Here is a 21588-nt window from a genome sequence, read left to right as displayed (position 1 = left end):
TTCATGAAAAATAAATTAATTTCCTTTTAATTAGGCAAACATTGGATAGTAGCACGAGGTCACAACTAACCAAGAAGCTACCCTCTTATCGTGATTTCCAGGGAAGCAGGACTTTCCTATTTACATATTGTATAGGATAACACTCAGAACTCAAATACAGTGTAATAAATAATTAGGCATTTCAGTGGTTGCATCAAAGAAATGTAGAGACTTGACCTTTCAAAATAGTTCTCTAATCATATCTGGTACGAACATGTATTTTCTTATGCTTTCTTTGTTGAAATACCTAGTGACATCAGTGTGGTTCAGTTACTTGTTTAGACTTCTGAGTAACTATTTTGATTTCAATAATCAGTATTTTTCAACAATCACTATTTAATATTCTAGTCACAAACTTTATTTTCCACATAATCTGATTACAGAACTTTTCAACAGTTTTGATTTCAACAAGTGCATGATTAAATCAGCAATTTAAATAAAGCACCACATCAAAACTCAATGTAGAAGTTGAGAACAAGCTTCAGCTAAAGAATTTTGCATGATCTTTCATCTACTTTCAGCCTGGTTTTGATCTACCTTTCACTTTACTACTTAGTAATAAAAGACTGTATCTACTCAGCAAGATCTCTTCCAATGATGTCAAACATTTCTCATTTTCAGAGAATGATTAGTCAAGTTTTTGTCAATGACAGGGCAAATACAAAAAAAAAGCCACCTCATCTACAATAGCGAAGGCATTCATGTGAAATCATGGTTGTCATAAAAGTATATTTTAGGTTTGTTCTAGTTTTTACTTTATGTGCTTCCTATTTCCTTCACTAATTGCCACTTTACCCCTAAATTTTGAGTTTTCTCTTGAATATGTTTAGATGCTTTTAATGATCGTTAGGGTTCTGGTTTGGTACTGGGTTATTTTATTTTATCTTTAGTTATACCGTAAGTTTTGAAAATATGTATAAGATGGCATAAATTTCCACCAAACTTATCTTAGGCACCTAAAAATGATATACTTCTATTCATTTGAATTGATGCCTGTGGTTAGAATCAATTCAATAATTCATCCCTAGAAAGTAAATATCAACTGCAAAGACGAAAATACCTTCCCCCTTTTCAAAAACTTCAAGACACATAGCAAAACTGAAAAAAAAAACCTCATAGAAAGTTGTAATAATATCAGTATATCACAGGTTGACGAAAGAAAATCCTACAACTTAATACTTACAGTATATCTTAAAATCTAGCCCCTCCTTTCCAGCTGCTGGCCAGAGGACAGCTGTGCATGGAGCGGAGACGCAAACATTGCATGCTTTGCTGCCTGTCCACTGTTATTTGAAGTCTGCTAGTGAGCAAACTTCTTAGGAGTTACATAATGACAAAATAACATGAAGGAAAAAAACATACGTGATTTTGTGCCAGCTCTTTTGTTTTCTGCACAGCAATTCCCGTGAAGGTTGTAATGTAGAATATTTTTTAGCTGTTAGCATTGCTCAATTTGATTTTTTATAATTGTTCACATATCTGCATCATTGTATTGTGATTTCAGCTAAACAAGCATAGAAATGAACAGGAATGCAGACACACATCACTGTAAAAAACTACAGAAGGAAGTTTTTTCAAACAAAATCCATTTATTAGGCAGTGGTTCCAGTGATGCAATCAGAATAGGAAGGAAAGTCTGTGTTGCTTCATTGTTTTGTTTGGATTTTGGGGTCCAGTGCTAACTTGTGATAATATTTCCATCCGCAAGTATATTTCTCTGAGGGCAGTCCAGAAAACTGACTATGAGGAATCTGATAGGAAAAATATCCCATTGAAATTGCTAAATTTTTCCATCATGAGCAACCATTGCAGAATTGCCCCACTCAATTGTCTTTCCTGTGCAGTTCAGTAGCTTTTGGCTAAATTTATTGTTTGTTTGTTTTTTTTACCAAAGTCCAATAGGTGCACAAAATAGATTCAATAGAAATGTAAATGCAGACAAATTCAATAACTAATTCATCCCTGTGAGGAATTTAAGTTTTTAAATGAAAGAATGGAGTGAATAGGATAAATGCTTACAAAGTAACACTGCAACATATATCAAGGATATAGAGTTGCTTGCATCTACATGCCAAAGGACATACGGATCTTTAGAGGCAAGGCCAAAGCCTACTGCCACCAAGAGGTTTTGGATCTGACCTTATATGTGGTGAGATGTCAACTACATTTGTAATCCAGAGATTCAACTCTCTATAACCTCCACAGTTCAACAGTTAAAACAAGCATGTCCTTGCTACAGACATGACTTATCTGATCGGCTTATTACGCCATATAATTCTAAACAGGATTTTCCAGGTAGCATGTACAGAGCACTGCATTGTCTCTCTGGCTTTAGGTAGCATGGTTTAAATGTGAGAAAGGGCAATGGCTGCAGCAAATTTAGCTAAAGCAAACTTTATGTCTCCCCACATAAAATGCACAGCAGCAGTTTTGCAAAGTGAGCAAATTCTTTTTATCAAAGGTAAAATTCATACTGCAGATTAAGACGTTTCCTCCCCTTCTGTAAGAATATGTCACTCCTCCTATCATACTTAAGTATGTGTTGTTCATTGTTTATCCCTGAGACCTACTCATTGCTTTGAAGTGATTTTCAGAAGATGCTAAAGTTGGTTTGCTGTAACCACATATTAAGGCATTAATCATTTTACAGGTTGTCACAAATGATGGAAAAGTGACATTAAGTTCCTAACTAAACATAAAACACAGAAAAGCACAGAGAAATAAATACTTAGTTTATTATCTTCAACTATACCAGTTGGTTAAGTATATTGACGTCAGTGAATGTTGTAAGACCCTGTAAAGATGGCCAAACCCATAAATATGCATTTTCTGTAAAGATACCAGAAAAGCTCTTCCCACTATCTAGTATTTTCCTGGCTGTTTCTGGTACCTGATGCAAACTGCTTTACTTAATTTCAGAGATTAATCCAATACTAAGATTAAATTTATTTTTAGTCTCCAAATATTGCCTATCAAATGTCACTGCTACTGATATGTCCAGCGAATTCATGGGATGTGACTCTTGGTGGGCTTTAGGGTAGCCTTACAGATACATATCCTTTCAGCATTTGGTTCATTTCTATTGTTGCACAGCCTGAGGTTCCCTTTGGTTTGGATGAAATATAAAATCTATCCCAGGGATGGAAACTCATCACCAATAGTCTCAAAGGAGGTAACTTAATCTAGCTGTCTACTGCACTGATATAATTAGGAATGCACTTTGTCAGCCTTTGAGGATTTAACTACAGCTGGCTGGGTTCAAGGCAGTCTCAGAGACCAATCTGTTCTTAGTAACACCATCTCCTTCACAGAATTATAGACATACTTTCAGCAGATAGACCCAGCTAACTGCTGAATGATGTTTTTCCACCCGCTTATGCAGTGGTCAATGTCTTTTGGGCTCTCCCCCTTCCCCGCTCCCGGAGGAACGGGGAGGAGGATCGAGAGAGTGCAACTCCTACGGGTTGAGACAAAAACAGTCCAGCAACAAATCACCACCGCTACTATCAGCTACAACAATGATAAGGGAAAATAACAAGGGAAGAGAATACGATACCACCGGCCAAGAGAAACGAGCTCCACCCGGAAACCCCTGTCCTTCCGGGTCACTCCCAGTTACCCCTCACCCCGGGCATGACGTGCTGTGGTATGGAATACCTCCCCGGCTAGCCCGGGTCAGGCGCCCCGTCTCTGCTTCCTCACAGCCTCCCCTCCTCCCTGGCAGAGCATGAGCCTCACAGAGTCCTTGGTCAGGGTAAACATCACTTAGCAACAACCGAGAACATCGGCTTCACCAACACTGTTCTCAAACTGGAAGTCAAAACACAGCACTGTACCAGTTAACACAAAGGAAAAACATGACTGCTACTGCGGAACCCAGGACATTATCCACCCCTTATTCCATACCATTCACGTCGTGCTCAGATCCCACATTTTTCAATACACCATCGCTCTCCCACATATATACATCCATATACATACAGACCAAGAGGAAAAATCATTTTCTTAGTGCATGGACCAATCCCTATAATGCTGCCGAGTCCATTCGGTCCATGATGTTCAAAGTTCATTCTCTGTTGGGATGATGGCTGGAGGGAAGTCAGGGCCAGTCGCTGGTGACCTGGAGACATCTAGTTGATGGGCTATAAAAGCATTACACAGCAGGCAACAGCATACAATTGAGTTCACTGGCTGTTTTCCCCTAAAATCAAATCCCCTTGAGGTATACATCGGACTTCCCCATCTTCCCGCATTACCCACCAAGTATATCCAGGTCCCTGAGCAAAAGCAATCCCACGAGTGGGTTTGCCTTTACCTGAAGCAGGAATTACCCAGACTGTCTTTCCCAGCAAATTCTTCATATGCACCACGGGAACTTTGTCCCCCTCTACAATATGTAACAGTTCTGACTGGGCTGGGCCAGCCCTGTTGGCAGATCCTCTGGTGTTGACCAACCAGGTGGCCTTTGGTAAGTGTGTATCCCAATGCTTGAAAGTTCCCCCACCCATCGCTCTCAGTGTAGTTTTTAACAGTCCATTGTACCGTTCGATTTTCCCAGAGGCTGGTGCATGGTAGGGGATGTGATATACCCACTCAATGCCATGCTCTTTGGCCCAAATATCTATAAGGTTATTCCGGAAATGAGTCCCATTGTCTGACTCAATTCTCTCTGGGGTGCCGTGTCGCCACAAAATTTGTTTCTCAAGGCCCAGGATGGTGTTCCGGGCAGTGGCATGGGGCACGGCGTATGTTTCCAGCCACCCGGTGGTTGCTTCCACCATGGTAAGCACATGGCGCTTGCCTTGGCGGGTTGGTGGCAGTGTGATATAGTCAATCTGCCAGGCCTCCCCATATTTATACTTCAACCATCGTCCTCCATACCAAAGAGGCTTTAACCGCTTGGCTTGTTTAATTGCAGCACATGTTTCACACTCATGAATAACCTGGGCAATAGTGTCCATTGTTAAGTCCACCCCTCGGTCACGGGCCCATCTATATGTTGCATCTCTGCCCTGATGGCCTGAAGTGTCATGGGCCCACCGGGCCAAAAATAATTCACCTTTACGTTGCCAATCTAAGTCCATCTGAGCCACTTCAATCTTAGCCGCTTTATCCACTTGTTGGTTGTTCTGGTGTTCCTCAGTGGCCCGACTCTTGGGTACATGGGCATCTACATGACGTACCTTCACCACCAGGTTCTGCACCCTGGCAGCAATATCTTTCCACAGTGCAGCAGCCCAGATGGGTTTACCTCTGCGTTGCCAGTTGCTCTGCTTCCACTGCTTCAACCACCCCCACAGGGCATTTGCCACCATCCATGAGTCAGTATAGAGATAAAGTACTGGCCACTTTTCTCGTTCAGCAATGTCCAGGGCCAGCTGGATGGCTTTCACCTCGGCAAACTGACTCGATTCACCCTCTCCGTCAGCAGTTTCTGCAACTTGTCGTCCAGGACTCCATACAGCTGCCTTCCATCTCCGATGTTTTCCCACAATACGGCAAGAGCCATCAGTAAACAAGGCATACTGCTTTTCACTTTCTGACAGTTTATTATATGGTGGGGCCTCTTCAGCGCGCATCACCTCCTCCTCTGGTGACATTCCGAAATCTTTGCCCTCTGGCCAGTCCATGATGACTTCTAGAATGCCTGGACGACTGGGATTTCCTATTCGAGTTCGTTGTGTAATTAGTGCAGCCCATTTACTCCATGTAGCATCGGTTGCATGATGTGTAGAGGAGACCCTGCCTTTGAACATCCAGCCCAGCACGGGCAGCCGGGGTGCCAGAAGGAGCTGTGCTTCAGTGCCAATCACTTCCGAAGCAGCTCGAACCCCTTCATAGGCTGCCAGTATTTCTTTCTCAGTTGGGGTATAGCTGGCCTCAGATCCTTTATATCCCCGACTCCAAAAGCCGAGGGGTCGACCTCGAGTCTCCCCTGGAGCTTTCTGCCAGAGGCTCCAGGTAGGACCGTTCTCCCCAGCTGCAGTGTACAGTACATTTTTTACATCTGGTCCGGTCCGGACTGGTCCAAGGGCTACTGCATGAACTATCTCGCGTTTAATTTGCTCAAAGGCTTGTTGCTGCTCAGGGCCCCATTTAAAATCATTCTTCTTCCGGGTCACATGATAGAGAGGGCTTACAATCGAACTGTAATTTGGGATGTGCATTCTCCAGAACCCCACTGCACCCAAGAAAGCTTGCGTTTCTTTCTTATTAGTTGGCGGAGACATTGCTGTTATCTTGTTGATCACATCTGTGGGGATCTGTCTACGTCCATCTTGCCATTTTATTCCCAAAAATTGAATCTCCTGTGCAGGTCCCTTGACCTTACTCCGTTTTATGGCAAAACCGGCTTTCAGCAGGATTTGGATTATTTTCCTCCCTTTCTCAAAGACTTCTTCCGCTGTATCGCCCCACACAATAATGTCATCAATGTATTGCAGGTGTTCTGGAGCTTGCCCCTGTTCCAGTGCAGTCTGGATCAGTCCATGGCAGATGGTAGGGCTGTGTTTCCACCCCTGGGGCAGTCGGTTCCAAGTGAACTGGACACCCCTCCAAGTAAAAGCAAACTGTGGCCTGCACTCTGCTGCCAAAGGGATTGAGAAAAATGCATTGGCAATATCAATCGTGGCATACCACTTGGCTGCCTTTGACTCTAGTTCATACTGAAGTTCTAGCATGTCCGGTACGGCAGCACTCAATGGTGGTGTGACTTCATTCAGGCCACGATAGTCTACTGTTAGTCTCCATTCTCCATTAGACTTTCGCACTGGCCATATGGGGCTATTGAAGGGTGAGCGGGTCCTGCTGATCACCCCCTGACTCTCCAGTCTACGGATCAGCTGATGGATGGGAATCAGGGAGTCTCGGTTGGTGCGATATTGCCGCCGGTGCACTGTTGTGGTCGCAATTGGCACTTGTTGTTCTTCAACTTTCAGCAACCCCACAGCAGAGGGATCTTCTGAGAGACCAGGCAAGGTGGACAGCTGCTCAATTTCCTCAGTCTCCAAAGCAGCAATACCAAAAGCCCACCGGTACCCTTTTGGGTCTTTGAAGTACCCTCTCTTGAGGTAGTCTATGCCGAGAATGCATGGAGCCTCTGGACCAGTCACAATAGGGTGCTTTTGCCATTCCCTCCCAGTCAGGCTGATTTCAGCCTCCAGCACAGTCAACTCTTGGGATCCTCCTGTTACTCCAGAAATATAGATGGGTTCCACCCCTTGACAGCTTGATGGCATCAGGGTACACTGTGCACCGGTATCTACTAGAGCCTTATACTTCTGTGGGACTGATGTGCCAGGCCATCTGATCCACACAGTCCAGTAAATCCGATTGTCCCCTACCTCCACCTGGCTGGAGGCAGGGCCCCTCTAACAGTCGTCACAGCATTGGACACTTAAGTCGTGTTGAAAGGGATTATTCTTCTTTATCACAGGAGCTGGAGTAAAATCAGCTCTTCCACTCCATCTGGGAAACTGATCACCAGAGACTGAAGCCGTAGCTCTCATGGGACGATCAGTCTTGGCCCTTGCTCCCCTCTTCAGTTCACTCACCCGTTCCTCCAAAGCTGAAGTAGGTTTTCCATCCCACTTTGTCATGTCTTCTCCGTGATCCAGCAGGTAAAACCATAGGGTACCCCGTGGCGTATACCTCCTGTATCTCCTCTCTTGAACAATAGGACGCCTTTTGTTAATAGCTGAGACGTGTGTTGGTACACGTGAGGAGCCGGATAAATCAGATAGATTGTCCTTCAATTGTTCGATGTCCTGGGACAGTTTTTTCACAGCTGAGATGATGGAAGGGGTGAGATTGTCTTCGAACTCTCGGAGTTTATGAACCATTTCATCCACTGTTAGTGGTACTATGTCATTCCAGGTTACTGTTGCCAATGAATGGGCATATGATGACGGTGCATTCCGTGTAAGTTTTCGCCACATGGGTCGTGTACATTCAACTTCATCTGGATCTATAGGTGTATCCCCGTTATTCGGCTTGATGTGATAGATCATCTCTACGATGGCCGATTCCCTCAGAGACTGGATGCCTTTGTCTATAGTATTCCACTTGGCCGAACGACTCGTAACATCGTCCTTGTACGGAAACCTTTCTTTCACAGCTGCCAAGAGCCTCCTCCAAAGGCTGAGGGACTTTTTCTCTCTTGCAATTGCTTTGTCAATTCCCCCTTCTCTAGCAAGTGATCCCAGCTGCTTGGCTTCTGTACCTTCTAGTTCGTGACCATCAGCCCCATTGTCCCAGCATCGGAGTAACCAGGTGATGATGTGCTCCCCTGGTTGACGGGTAAAATCTTTTCGCATATTCCGCAGCTCGGTTGAGGTCCGAGGTCGAGAAGTTACCTCTTCTTCTTCTTCTTCGTCATGTGATGATGACTCCTGATCAGATTCTGGACCGGGTGGTGAATTCATTGGTTCTTCATCTCGCTTCACCCTTTTTGCCTCCTTTTTGCTTGTTCTCTTGCGTACAGGGGCAACTGATATTGGTACGAATTGGTCCTCTGGTTTGGCTGCAGTGATTATCACTGTGGTTTGAGTAGCAACTGTACTTGTTACTGGGGGTGGTGTAGCTACTGTGCTTGGAGCTGGGGTAACCGCGCTGTCTGTTGCAGTTGAAGTTTGAGCAGCTGCTGTACTTGCCACTGGGACAGCTGTGCTGTTCATTGCAGCCAAAGTTTGAGTAGCGACTGTTGCTTTGCCCTCAGATCCGCCGACATTCTTTTCCTTTTGAAGGTGCTGGATAGTGTTGAACAAGGCCCTGTAAGCATAGGCCAAGCCCCAGCACGTTGCCATGATTTGTCCATCTCTGGTATGGCCAGAATGACCACACACCTCATTTAAGTGTTTTACTAATTCTTCTGGATTTTGCAGTTGTTCAGTAGTGAAATTCCAAAGTACTGGAGGGGCCCACTGACCTAGATACTTGCCCATACTATCCCACACACCCTGCCACTCATGGCTGTCCAGCCTCAGGGAAAATCTCTCGGTCCTCCTACATCGTCGTTTGACCCCAGACAAGACCCAAACCTGAATCTGCTTAACTCTTGAAATCAGTAGTGGGTAAAACACACTCTGTATGCGTGTTAGCATGGTGATTCCCATCACCATCAGCAAACAAGTCTCAACAGCATTAAAAGGCCATTCAAAAAATTCAAAACTCTCAAATGTAAATGGTCTGGGGGGACGACTAGGAGGGTAAAAGGATGTCTCCTTCCCAGGTTGAGCACCTGAGAAGGAGAAAAAAGATGTGTAATTGCTAAGCACCTCCATCATATACCTCCCAAAGTATAAAGGTGGTGACCACACTGGGAACATAAGCCAGATCAATTTCATGATCAATGATTCTATTGTATTACAAGTCATTACCATAAAGTACAATGGGATAAAAACCTTAGCCCAAGCCCCATACTTGAAAAACACTAATACAGCAAGTACCGGATGGACGTAAGATATCATATACTGAAACTGTGAGATCAAGAGGAACAACCTTGAGAGCCAATAAATCAGCATTGTGACGAGTGACTATCAATCCAGTCAGATCTGTTCTTATCTCAACCCTTCGTGCCCCACGTTGGGCGCCAAAAAAGAACTGTCGTGGTTTAAACCCAGTCAGGTAGCTTGTTCACTCACTCCCAGTGAGTGGTGCCGAGCTGACAACAATCGAGGTCCGTGTCCGTCTCCCCCCCTGCCTCCCCGCACCGGGGCTCTCCCCTTCCCCGCTCCCGGAGGAACGGGGAGGAGGATCGAGAGAGTGCAACTCCTACGGGTTGAGACAAAAACAGTCCAGCAACAAATCACCACCGCTACTATCAGCTACAACAATGATAAGGGAAAATAACAAGGGAAGAGAATACGATACCACCGGCCAAGAGAAACGAGCTCCACCCGGAAGCCCCTGTCCTTCCGGGTAACTCCCAGTTACCCCTCACCCCGGGCATGACGTGCTGTGGTATGGAATACCTCCCCGGCTAGCCCGGGTCAGGCGCCCCGTCTCTGCTTCCTCACAGCCTCCCCTCCTCCCTGGCAGAGCATGAGCCTCACAGAGTCCTTGGTCAGGGTAAACATCACTTAGCAACAACCGAGAACATCGGCTTCACCAACACTGTTCTCAAACTGGAAGTCAAAACACAGCACTGTACCAGTTAACACAAAGGAAAAACATGACTGCTACTGCGGAACCCAGGACAATAAGATACTCTGCTATGGTTCAAGTAAGTTGGATAAATCTTCCCCTACAGACTGCAAAATGTTTGAGAAAAATGTATATATACCTTCATGCCTCTTTGCTCTATGTACCTAGACCTGAAAGTACCCAGCCTAACCTATTAATCAGCAGTATGGCCTGTTCAGAGAAAAAACATACCTTTTTTTTTCCTTATCAATCCTGAAGCATTAGTCTAAACAGTTTGAATTCCATCCTTCAAGTTTCCACCTACAGCCATGTCAGCAGGCTGGTCATAGGCTCCCCTGGAGCCAGAAGCCCTATAGCTGTGGTAGTGCAGTGCTTCACCTGCCTAATGGCTTGAGCAAAATGCTGTGCTAACATTGCTGTATGTCTCCTGGACACAGGCAAAGAGAGGTCAGATTTGCTTGTGGCCACCCCATGAAAAGATACCCTGAATTCCTGTGTTGTAATCGTTACATGGTAATTGTGAAATTTGCTACAGCAAAGGATTTATTACCTTGTTGTTAAGCTGTCTGGTGTCAGACTGAATTTTGTTTTTCTTTTTTTTTTTTTCATTGCTTTATTTGGTTCCTTTTTGCCTGTGATACAGATTTTTCAATAGGTATAAAAATACAGGCATCACAACTGGGCCTTAAATACTAATAGTGCATAAATTTTAGTGTCTTGTGTCTGAAAGCAAAAAAAAAGGACTATGAATTAAATAAAAAAGCAAAAGAGCAAAAGACCTCCTTCTTGCTTCAGTAAGTCTCCTTGTAAGTAGGAGAAGGTTAACTGAAAATTGCAATTTATTGTAGCTTTCAGAATTCTTGATAGCACTAACAGTGATAATTTTAGACATCCTCATTACCCACATGAGTATCATGGCGAGTGTTTGAATCTGAAGCCTCTAAGGACATCCTATGACAATAAATTCCCTGTACAAATAGGTGATTATTAAAACTACAGTGACTCATTATTGCATCACACATAACGTTATTAACTGCAGATTTACTTGTGCTCAGTGTAGATCGAAGCAAGCTGGTTTAGTCTGCATGGTCATACTGCATTTCTGAGTGTGGCACAGTTTAATTTCAGGCCTTTAAATCTTATTAAAAAAATACAGTAATTAACAAAAGCCATAAGAGATGAAGTCCACAAAAGATGAAATGCATCTTGACCACACAAACCAGCTGCAGAGTCAATGTCCTTCCCAAAAAACTGTGGTGTGCTTCCTAAATACAGAACATGTAGGCTTTTAAAAAAAATTGACATAGTAGCTTCCTTTGTTTGCTTATTTTTGATTGCCAGTCTTTGTCAGAGGCAACATATGTCTTGAACAAAAATGCTTGAAGAAGATTCTAGTTAATATTTGACTTGTGGGTTGAGTAATTCTAATATTTGCCATATACTCTGTGAATTGCCAGTAACATGTGGGTAGCCTTAAGCTTCATGTTGCATCTATGGACTTGTACATATTGTACATGCACACATGTATTTAAGAACAAATTAATATTTCCAGACACCTCACATTTCCAATAATGCTGTCCTTAAGTACTTGTGGATTAATTGCTTTTGCTAATTGAAAGAGAAAAGGAGGGAAGCAAGCAAGGCAGCATCAAAGGATTGCAGCAGATCACTGGGGATAACGGTGAAATGCATCCTCTGAGTGGAAGATGTAAGAAGGACCTTACATAGGGAAGGCACAATTGTTTCAGCAGGAGACTAAAGACACATATTTAAAAATATTTAAAAGACTCACATATTTAAAAGACCCCTGTCCTGTGCTTGGGCAGCTGTCTCTGCTTCCTTCTGCCCACCCTCTTTCTAAAAGAGCAATTTCAGTGTGAAATCCTGCTGCTCCCTGAGTACAAAGGCTTCCCTTGTCTGTTCGTCAGGATAAGTTCACTGCTTCCTTTCATTTCCTTGCACACGCATGATATGGGCACCATCTGGCCCAGAAATGGCCAAGGACAGCCAAGCCTGCAAAATATCTTTAGAGAATGCCCTGCTCCATGTTTCACCTGTAACTACAGCAAGGATTTTATAGTTGTCTCTGGTACATCCAGACAAATATTTATAACTCGAGTTTTCAAAATATTTGAATACTGGAGGGAAGTATTGCAACACGAAGACAGGCCTAGTCACTGCTATGTTTTAATTATCTAAGACGTCATAATGATGTCTTACTCTGCAAGAATCCTATTATATAGGAAGTAAGCCTGTGTTGAGACAAGAGACAGCATAATCAGATCATGCCCTGTAAACGAAGTTATTGACAAAAAGACCTGAGTTCCGATGGCTTAACCACATTTCCGCTAAATTTAGAGGTAAGACCTCTATTGCTACACCTAAGTATCTATTAGCTCAGTCCACGTGTATAAAAAAGGCTTGTATCCCACTTGATGATCCATTGTGGGATCTATTATAGATCATTTCTTAGATTAGAATACGAAAAAGAGCATTTCATGTTAGATTGAATGCTGCAACTATGCAATTCTTGCTCTCATACTAAAGTTAACATTAAAAAGGATCTGACATGCTCACTTTTCGATTCTCTTGACCTCTAGGTTTGATTATCACTGGGCCAGAAAATAAGCTTGGATGATGTTTTGTTCTAAGCTTTTACAAGACAGACAAAGATAAACTGATGGGGAGTTTGCATAGACTAACCCAGTGTCTGGGTAACTGCAGACTGTACCATGTTTGCAGGGGTGTAGGTAGGGGGGCATATACTACTCAGTGAGTCAAATTCAGACTTTGTATAAATTTGTTCTTCTCTGACCAAATCTGTCCATAAGGTAGCCAGTATTTTTCTGACTAGCTGTAGTAAAATATGAGGAATTACAGCTCCAGAGCTGCTTCCATCTCTGGTAGAAAATTGCAGAGTGACCTAATGTCTGATGTCCTGAGGTTTCGCCTACAGATGTTTAAAACAGAGTCCCCCATCTTTCCTCTTGCTCTACTTGTCCTTCAGCTGGTAAATGATGTCAGCCCAGATGGACTGCTATATCCAAACCAGGTTTTCAGTACATATTCCCCTCTGGCTCTCTGCACTAGTAGGGATCTTCTACCATCCACAAAAAGACTTAAGGCATTACTTTGTTCATTATATGCCCAGAGCAACTTCTGCACAAAGAGATGTTATAAAAGGTTTGTGTAGTCCTGTCGTGGTTTAAACCCAGTCAGGTAATTCGTTCGCTCACTTCCCCCCCTTTTCTTGCCCTCCCCCTGCTCTTGGAGGGACGGAGAGGAGAATTGCAACTAATAAGAACAGTTTAGCTAAGGTATAACACAGATCACTACTGCTACCACCAATGATAATAATGATAAAGGAAATAACAAGGGAAGAGAATACATCATCTCTCTCGCCCCCCCCCAGCCCGACCAAGCTCTGACCAAGCTCCGACCAATACCTCCTCCAACCCTGCAGTCTCCCAGCCCTTCCGGCTAACTCCCAGTTACATCCTGGGCATGACGTGCTGTGGTATGGAATACCTCTTTGGTCAGTTTGGGTCAGGTGTCCTGTCTCTGCTTCCTCCCGGCTTCCCCTCCTCCCTGGCAGAGCATGAGGCTCACAAAGTCCTTGGCCAAACCAAAACATCGCTTGTTATCAGCTCTGTTCCCGAGCTGAAAGTCAAAACATTGCACTGCACCAGCTACCAAGAAGGGGAAAAATGACTGCTACTGCTGAACCCAGGACAAGTCCTCAGGTGGAAATTCAATAATTGCAACACCTAGTAGCAGAGACTTCTCTCTCCTTTGTTGAGTCTTCTTCTGTCCAACATCCAGCATAAGTTCACCCTAAACTGGATGAATTTGAACATCTGAAAATCCTACAGGCTTACAGAAGCCAGGTATGGTGTCCACAGCATAAAAAGGACATGGAACTGTTGGAACAAGTCTAGAGAAGGCCCACGAGGATGACCAGGGGACTGGAGCACCTCCCGTATGAAGACGGGCTGAGGAAGTTGGGGCTGTTCAGCTTGGAGAAGAGAAGGCTGTGTGGAGACCTCATAGCAGCCTTCCAGTATCTGAAGGGGGGCCATAGAGATGCTGGGGAGGGACTCTTCATCAGGGACTGTAGTGACAGGACAAGGGGTAATGGGTTAAAACTTAAACAAGGGGAAGTTTAGGTTGGAAATAAGAAGGAAATTCTTTCCTGTTAGGGTGGTGAGGCACTGGAATGGGTTGCCCAGGGAGGTTGTGAATGCTCCATCCCTGGCAGTGTTCAAGGCCAGGTTGGATGAGGCCTTGGGTGATATGATTTAGTGTAAGGTGTCCCTGCCCACGGCAGGGGGGTTGGAACTAGATGATCTTAAGGTCCTTTCCAATCCTAACTATTCTATGATTCTATGATTCTACTACATGTAGCATCCTAAAAAGGAAAACATAACCATCTTCAAATGAAAAGCATGATAATAGGATTCTTGCTCCAATGTTTATTCTACTCTCCTCAGAGACCCTGGCAGTGTCTGGAAAATTAACAGATACAGGCAGGGGGAAAAATGAATTACAGAGACAAGGGATCCTACACAGATCATCAGTCTTTCCCTTGCATTAATTACAAGAGATGCCAATTTAAGCACTTCTGCTGACCTCTGCTAAAATAATCCTTCAGGGTAATAAGGGCTCTTTTCCCAACAATCTGTCTTTTAGACCATTTCAGCTTTTGACTTCAAAATTACCACTTAAATGCTATTCCAAAACTCACTGTTACATGTGTCTGGTGTGACTTGGGGTCAGCTCTAAATGTCCCTACCACACAACATCCTTTGAGGGACATCTGTTTTGCCACTCCAGCTCCTCTTATTCTCACACAAGGAGGAGAATCAAGTCATATACCTGCAAAGATGGTCCTTATCCTGTCCTCCTTTGTTCTCCTCTTCCTCCTGCCCCCTTGCATTCCATTTTTTTCTCACTCTTTTGAATCCCTGGCTCATATAGTAGGACTTGGAAGACCATGATGGGGACTGTTTCCACTGAGAGAGAAAAAAGGAGGCAGGCAAAGGCACCAAAAGGCTAGACAGGATGCCTGGCTTCAGTCACCAGCTTGGGATGTGACTCTCGATACTCTTCTCCCGGTTTCTCTCCTGTGCTCTTTTTAAGGCACCCACCACAGTGGTACCTGAGAGCTTCACAGAGCATGGTCCCACCCTGATGGTGGATGTGCTGCCTGCTAGCCTTACTCTGCTGGGCTGTCTGGCCAGATGAAGCAGTGGGCCAAGTGGCTTCTGTACTGTGGTTAGCCAAAATCCAGGATGTTAACTTAATTGTTTGCTATGGATACTCATTTCAGGATGTGATTCTATATTTGTACAGCCCTAACCAGATGCTTTGCAGATACTGTTCTAGTTAGGAATTTTGCTAGTATTCCATGGTTGTGTCTTGCAGTTCCCACTGCTGCGCACTTTCCACACATTTACACTGAATTATTTTGATCTCCTGTGCAAAAATAACACTTTGCAGTACTTGATTCTTGGCAGTTTGTTATGCCAGCGCTGTCAGACTGCCAGATGCAACCTGAAAGTATCTGTGTAGGGCATGCAGGGCTCTCAGGTCCTACTTTTTTTTTTTGTGGGCAGCTCCAACCTTCGTGTAACCAGAGATAAGTGACTTAGTTAAAAATGAATAGGGCAGCTGGCTAAATGCTCAACCAAACAAAATGATCAAAGGGACAGCGCCAGATGTTTTCCATCAGCTCTACATATGGAGGTACCAGGGAGAGCAGCAGGAGCACCAAACTAAAAAGAAACCAGAGAAGCCAACTTTAGTTTCAACCATAACATGAGGAACTGGCTATAAATACTACATTCCTCAATGAGACTCCCAGAGGATAGTCTGTAGGTATTTCTAAAACCTACAGGAAAAGCGTGTCTACTATTGTCTGACTTATTTATATTCATCCTCCTGGTAAATGTTTTATTGAGAGTTACCATTCTTAACATCTAAAAAGTATATTTTAAAAATCATAGTTTAGAAATCTACTAGAAATGATAAAAAGTTCTTTTTTCTACAAAATGTATTTATTGCTCAATCTCTGCCAATGCAATCTTTTCCTAGACTACTGTTTTGTGGGGTTTTCTTTTACCACTTTTAGTACATTTTAAAATTTTAATTTCATATGTTTTGAGTCCAAGTTACTGCAAGAGGCCCAAGCCGTGTCAAGATTTACTGTAGAAAAGCCAGATTTTTATTTTTTTCTTCTGAGGAAGTTTATGGTAGAGTGAGATAAACATCCAAAATAGTTAAGGTTGTTTATCCTGCACCACTTAGAAGACATTCTTGACATCACTTGTATACAACCAAGCAGGGAAGCTACTCAATCAGTGCTGACAGAAATTAAACCCAGATCACCCAGCCTCAGGGCATACAGACTGTATTTCAGTGTGATAAAATCTGCTTCTGTTGGGATAAGACCTGAAATGCTCATACAGCTCCTTTTGTCACAAGCCAAAGTTTGGTGCAAAAAAAGCCCCTCCTCCAGTTGTATTCCTTCCATGCATACAGTCGTTATTTCAGGACACTACCTCACCCTGATGTACACCTGCAGTAACTTGGGACATGCAAGGGAGGACGAATATTGTGAAAGAATCCCTGCCATGGCTTAAAACATGTTACTTGTTCAGTGTAATGACTTTGCTATTGGCCCCAAATTTGCAAGTCTTACTCTTGGAGAGCAGGGATCCTGGAAGCTACCAGCAGGTAACTCAAGGCAACACAGAATCTTCAGAAATTTTCTTTTCTTTCTTTTTTTTTACTCCATTGTACAGATACTCTAGTGAAGTCTGCCTGAATGTCACCCTTGACACTAGGAGCTGGAAGACATGCTGAATATGAAGAGATTGGAAAGGCATTTTCATGAAAAAACTGGAAGTGCCAAGCTTGCTGCTGTCTAGGGGAGAAGCTAAGAAAGGGTCTTGGCTGCATTGTTCAGTGGTGCTGAAATCCACTTTGTCCTTTACCTATGTAGAAAGCTCCCAGGTTTGGTAATATATATGCTTCTCTTTGCATGACTAAACTATGAATATGTTTATTCCATGCATAAAAAGCTTGATGTGCTCTTTAAAAGCTGCTCTAAACCATTTTTCAGGAACAGAGCCTGTAAACGTGCTTTTTATTTCGTCTGATTCTTATCTCAGGCACATGTAAGCCTAAACCACTCATCACAGTGGAAATATCTATGATTTGCAGTGCAGTGTAAGTTCTTTCTTAGTAGATTTGCTAGTAATAAACTGAGAAACTCACCAGCTCTCATACTTGAGTCAAAGAATCTTGGGCATGACTCACTTAGGAATGCTTTGTACTAATTGCATAATTACCTTAGAGAGCTCACTGGCCATTTGGCATAGAGGTCATGCCTGTTTCCTCCGAGCACAGGAATAACTCCTAGCTTCTCCTAGCAGGATGAAAAGGAGATGCGAGGAAGACATATGGCCATGGCCCCGCTTTTCCTCTGTATAATCCAGGAGCAGTATTTCTGCATGACTACAAAGTCCTTCATTCCTTGAAGTGAGGACAGGAAAGTTGATCATTCTGTAACTTAAATCAGCACTTTCACCATTGCTCTGAGATAGTGTCTGTATTGAACGGGTGATATTCTGTTTGGTACTGGTGCCTGTGACACCTGAGGTGTAATAAACAGGATTAAAAAAAGTGCAATGCCACAAGCACAGGTATCTTTTCCGCTACTCTCTCTCTCTATGCATATATACTATATGCCATAGAGTTAGTCTGAATGACAAGCAAAAAAACCAGAAATCTCCCCAGCAGCTTGCTCTCAAAAATAGTAAGTAAAATGATATGGATAATACAAATATTACCAACAATTGCAATCATTCAAAGCAGATGTCAAGTGAAGTCAAGGGACCTGAATGTCCCATGAGAAAACTGGAAAATGAACTTGCTGGTTGCATTAATGAAGCATCCCTGATGCTCTTTTGTTGTGGGGACCAGCTGGAATTTGTGGTCCCTCTTTTTAACCTTTTTATTATCCAACAGTAAATTTGGAAGCCAGAATTCTGCTTTGCAGATTTGTGACAACATCACTATGTAGTCAAACTCTCATTCCAGTCTCCCCTTTATTACACACATGAATTTACTCTCCATCATTGCACACTGCTGCACCTTCCATTTGGAGCAGCTAAAATACATCTTCTCCAGTCCTGATGTGCTGTAAAGCCCATCCCCTAACATATAACATACACTGTGCCCCCACTGGGCTTATGGATGAAAATCTTGTGGATCCTATGCTTCATGCTGATGCTAATGCTGCTGGTTTGTTTTAGACATGCACACAGGATGTCTGCCTCATCGGCCCTTCAAGAGTTGCAGATGGATGTGAATCCAAGTGGTCTGATGCACCTAAGTTTCTTTATTAGTGTAACTTCAGTGTCCATGGGCATCTCAAGCTGTGTACTTGGATTGGCAAGGGTATTCAAGATTACTCATTTGTCTAGACATTCATGATGGCTACCTAAATCTTTCCTTCTTTTTTATCAGTGTCTTTTTAAATAGAGGGAAGCAGAGCTGAGGCAGCATTAGCTTCCCCTTTCTGTGAGAAACCTCTGTTTAGAAGGTTCCCAAAGTGAAAGTGTTTCCAAGAGAAAACAACTGGGAGATACTCACATTCAAGCATGGTTCTGGATGAGTGGAGCTGTTCTTCTGATAAAAAGGGAGCATCACTCTAAAGCAAATGAAATGTTTTGGGGAGAGGAAGGAAAATGAAAGATCTCGATTTCTAATCTGAGAAAGAACTGGTCAGTAGTTTATCAAATTGATGGCTAATACCCAAGACTGATTCTGTTCTCAAAGATATATATCTGAAGTATGGACTTCATTACAGCTGCATCTAACTGAACCCAACAGACTTCAGAGGAAAGTCAGGCTCTGAGTTCCCATTGCTTTTGGTATCAAACAAACAATAGGTAACACTGCTCTTTGCATGCTTTTTTGAATCATTTTCCTGGAGTGCCAAGGAGTTAACATGCCGTAGTGCAGGTGACTGCCCTAGGGATCAAGGAACACCAAAGTCTATAGTAAAGCTTCTTGCATTAGGATGGCGGCAGAGGAAACTATACAGAAAATGCCATCCAGGAAAGAGTTCTTAGAAGATGAAGTAGGGATTAAGCCAGAGCCTATTTTACCATTTGCTAAAACACTCAGTGCATTTGCCTTCATGGATTCTGCATTCCAGAGGACTGCATGCTGAGTTAATAAAATCCCCCTCTTGAACAGGCTTTGGAAACTCAGACGGTCACTGACTGCCCATATGGCACAACTTGGCTGTTGCTATTAGACAGCTGCAGGAAGTTGAGGACAAGAAAGGGGAGACAGCACCAAAATCTTATGGACACATAGGCATATAGAGAGACACATGTCCTTGCCTCATGGCAGGAGTTTCCAAAACATGTTCCTCATCAAAATGCGAGGATCCTCTTTTCTTTTTTTTTCTCTCAGGAACTGCTATTTGAACTTCTGCTTTTCTTAGGTGATAAGTGTGTGATTTAAACCCTCATAGACCTGAGCTTAAACTGCAAGAGCGTTTTAAAACAATTAGCACACCTAGAAAAAAAATAGCAAAACACCACATATCCGTTACTCGCAGACTTATAGGGAGATTGAGTTTAGCATTCTTCCTTGGGGAAGAAATGACATGCTCCCCAGTAACCCAATGCCAAACCACTCTCTGTTTTGAGTAGCAAATGCCATTCTTACTGCATCTAAAAGCCCAGACTGTGTTTCTTTTCTTAACATGAAACTGTGTATTTTTGTGCTGCTTTCAAACAACTGTTTAACAGAACAAAGGAGTTATCTTTATGAGACAGCCAGGGAAATACACAAAGAACAGGAAGATGCGGCTAACCTAAATAATGACACTGAAAACAAAATAGCTATTCGGCTATAAATAAACATTTTGAAGTAAATATCATTATTTATATTAAGAGAAGACACAGATTTAATTCCTGAGGATAATGTCATCTGCTGTTTTCTCAGACTTAAGTTCTCATTTCTCTGTCAAGCCACAGAGTAACATTTCCTACTTTCTTCAACTTTGTACAGTATGAACTTTCATACCACTTTTTTTGGAGAAAATCACAAAAACCAGACACGTATGTTTAGGAGAAAGGTCAGATTTTCTAAAACAATAAAATTGCCCAAACTGCTATTTTTGAACTGTGCAAATGCTTGCATTCTTACAGGGCAGGGAAGTAAACATACGCATGGCTACATTAATTAAGACAATACTTAGTTTCCTGCAGCACAAAGGAATTAACAGTGCAATTTCCCATTGTGTGTATATGGGTGAGCAAAGCAGCAACTGCAGTTTCACAAAAAAGGCAAAGGCTGGTCTCCTGGTGGGTGAATGGGGAAGGAATTAAATAATCCTCTAAACTAAAGCCAGAATCAACTTTATGAGTGCCAGACTCAGCCATTCCAGCCATCTCACTTTTGGTAATACAGTTCTAAATGACCTGAGCAGAAGTCTGATTCATGTGTTTTGTCTTTTTTTTTTTCCTCGGGATTGTCTTATTGAGTATCTTGGGCAGAAAACTAGTCTGAGCTGTTGATTTACAAGTTTGAAAATAAGCACTCGTGTTTCTCCCTCCCAGTCCTGACCAGCAGCCCTGGGCTGGATCACTTTCCCGGTGGAGGCAAGAAAAGTGAGAAAACAAAGTGCTCGTGAAGTGGCCAAGTGATAGGGAAGCACTTTCTGTCAGGCATAGTCCGCAAAACCCACCACTGACTCCGGCAGAATGTCAGGACACGGCACCGGTCCCCATCCCTCAGGTTTTACCTGCTGGTGGGCGAATGGCTGGGGGGGATGTCCTGCACAAAGCTCTGATCCATGCCCGGGATCCTGGCCTGGCTGTGGGGATGGTAGGCTGTCAGGACCACGCTGCCTGAGTCCTTCATCTCCATGATCATAGGCACATGACGGCCCCGCTGCTGGTGACAAAGGAGACCGGGAGGTGCTGACAAGCCCCAATGGGAGGCTGAGCGGTCCCGTCACAAGCACGACGGCATGGCCTGGCTCCGTAGCAGCCTCTCACCACCCTTTGCTGTCAGGAGAGCTGTGTAACTGAGACACGGCTCCTCTCCCTGTCAGCAAAGCTGAATTAGCATACATTCAAAAACACCGCCCACAAAAGAACCAACGGGGAAGTTTCTATGTTCCTAGGAAACTAGAAACCCGAGATAATCCTGCATGACGCTGAACAACCACGGGGAAGACGTTAAGAGTGAATTTCTTAATATTGCTGCTCCTGAAATAAGTTCAACAAAGTGAAACCATTTGCTGGTTAAACACCAGGACAAGTGGAGAGCGCTACTCAAACACAAAACGTGCTTTGGCAGAGCAGGGAGTGACTTTAA

At 43.4% G+C, this 21588-nt stretch overlaps 1 protein-coding gene across 3 annotated transcripts in view; it reads right to left on the bottom strand.

Moving 5' to 3' along the window:
- The window catches only part of ARHGAP28 (Rho GTPase activating protein 28), an 80065-nt gene extending 58753 nt beyond the window's left edge, over positions 1-21312 (bottom strand). The window contains exon 1 of one of the 3 annotated variants that reach the window (XM_062632955.1): positions 21011-21312. In XM_062632955.1, coding sequence (XP_062488939.1) covers positions 21011-21141 — 131 coding nt within the window. In that variant the 5' untranslated portion in view covers positions 21142-21312. Of the gene's footprint in view, positions 1-1222; positions 1360-21010 lie in introns of those variants that run through there. The other 2 variants (XM_062632957.1, XM_062632958.1) reach the window with 2 other exon arrangements.
- Positions 21313-21588: the final 276 nt, after the last annotated feature.

The sequence above is a fragment of the Pezoporus occidentalis genome, unplaced genomic scaffold (assembly GCF_034315485.1).
Source record: "Pezoporus occidentalis ecotype Australia unplaced genomic scaffold, CSIRO_AGI_Poc_V1 ctg4, whole genome shotgun sequence".
Taxonomy (NCBI): domain Eukaryota; kingdom Metazoa; phylum Chordata; class Aves; order Psittaciformes; family Psittacidae; genus Pezoporus; species Pezoporus occidentalis.
This window is presented reverse-complemented; position numbering and strand designations above follow the sequence as displayed.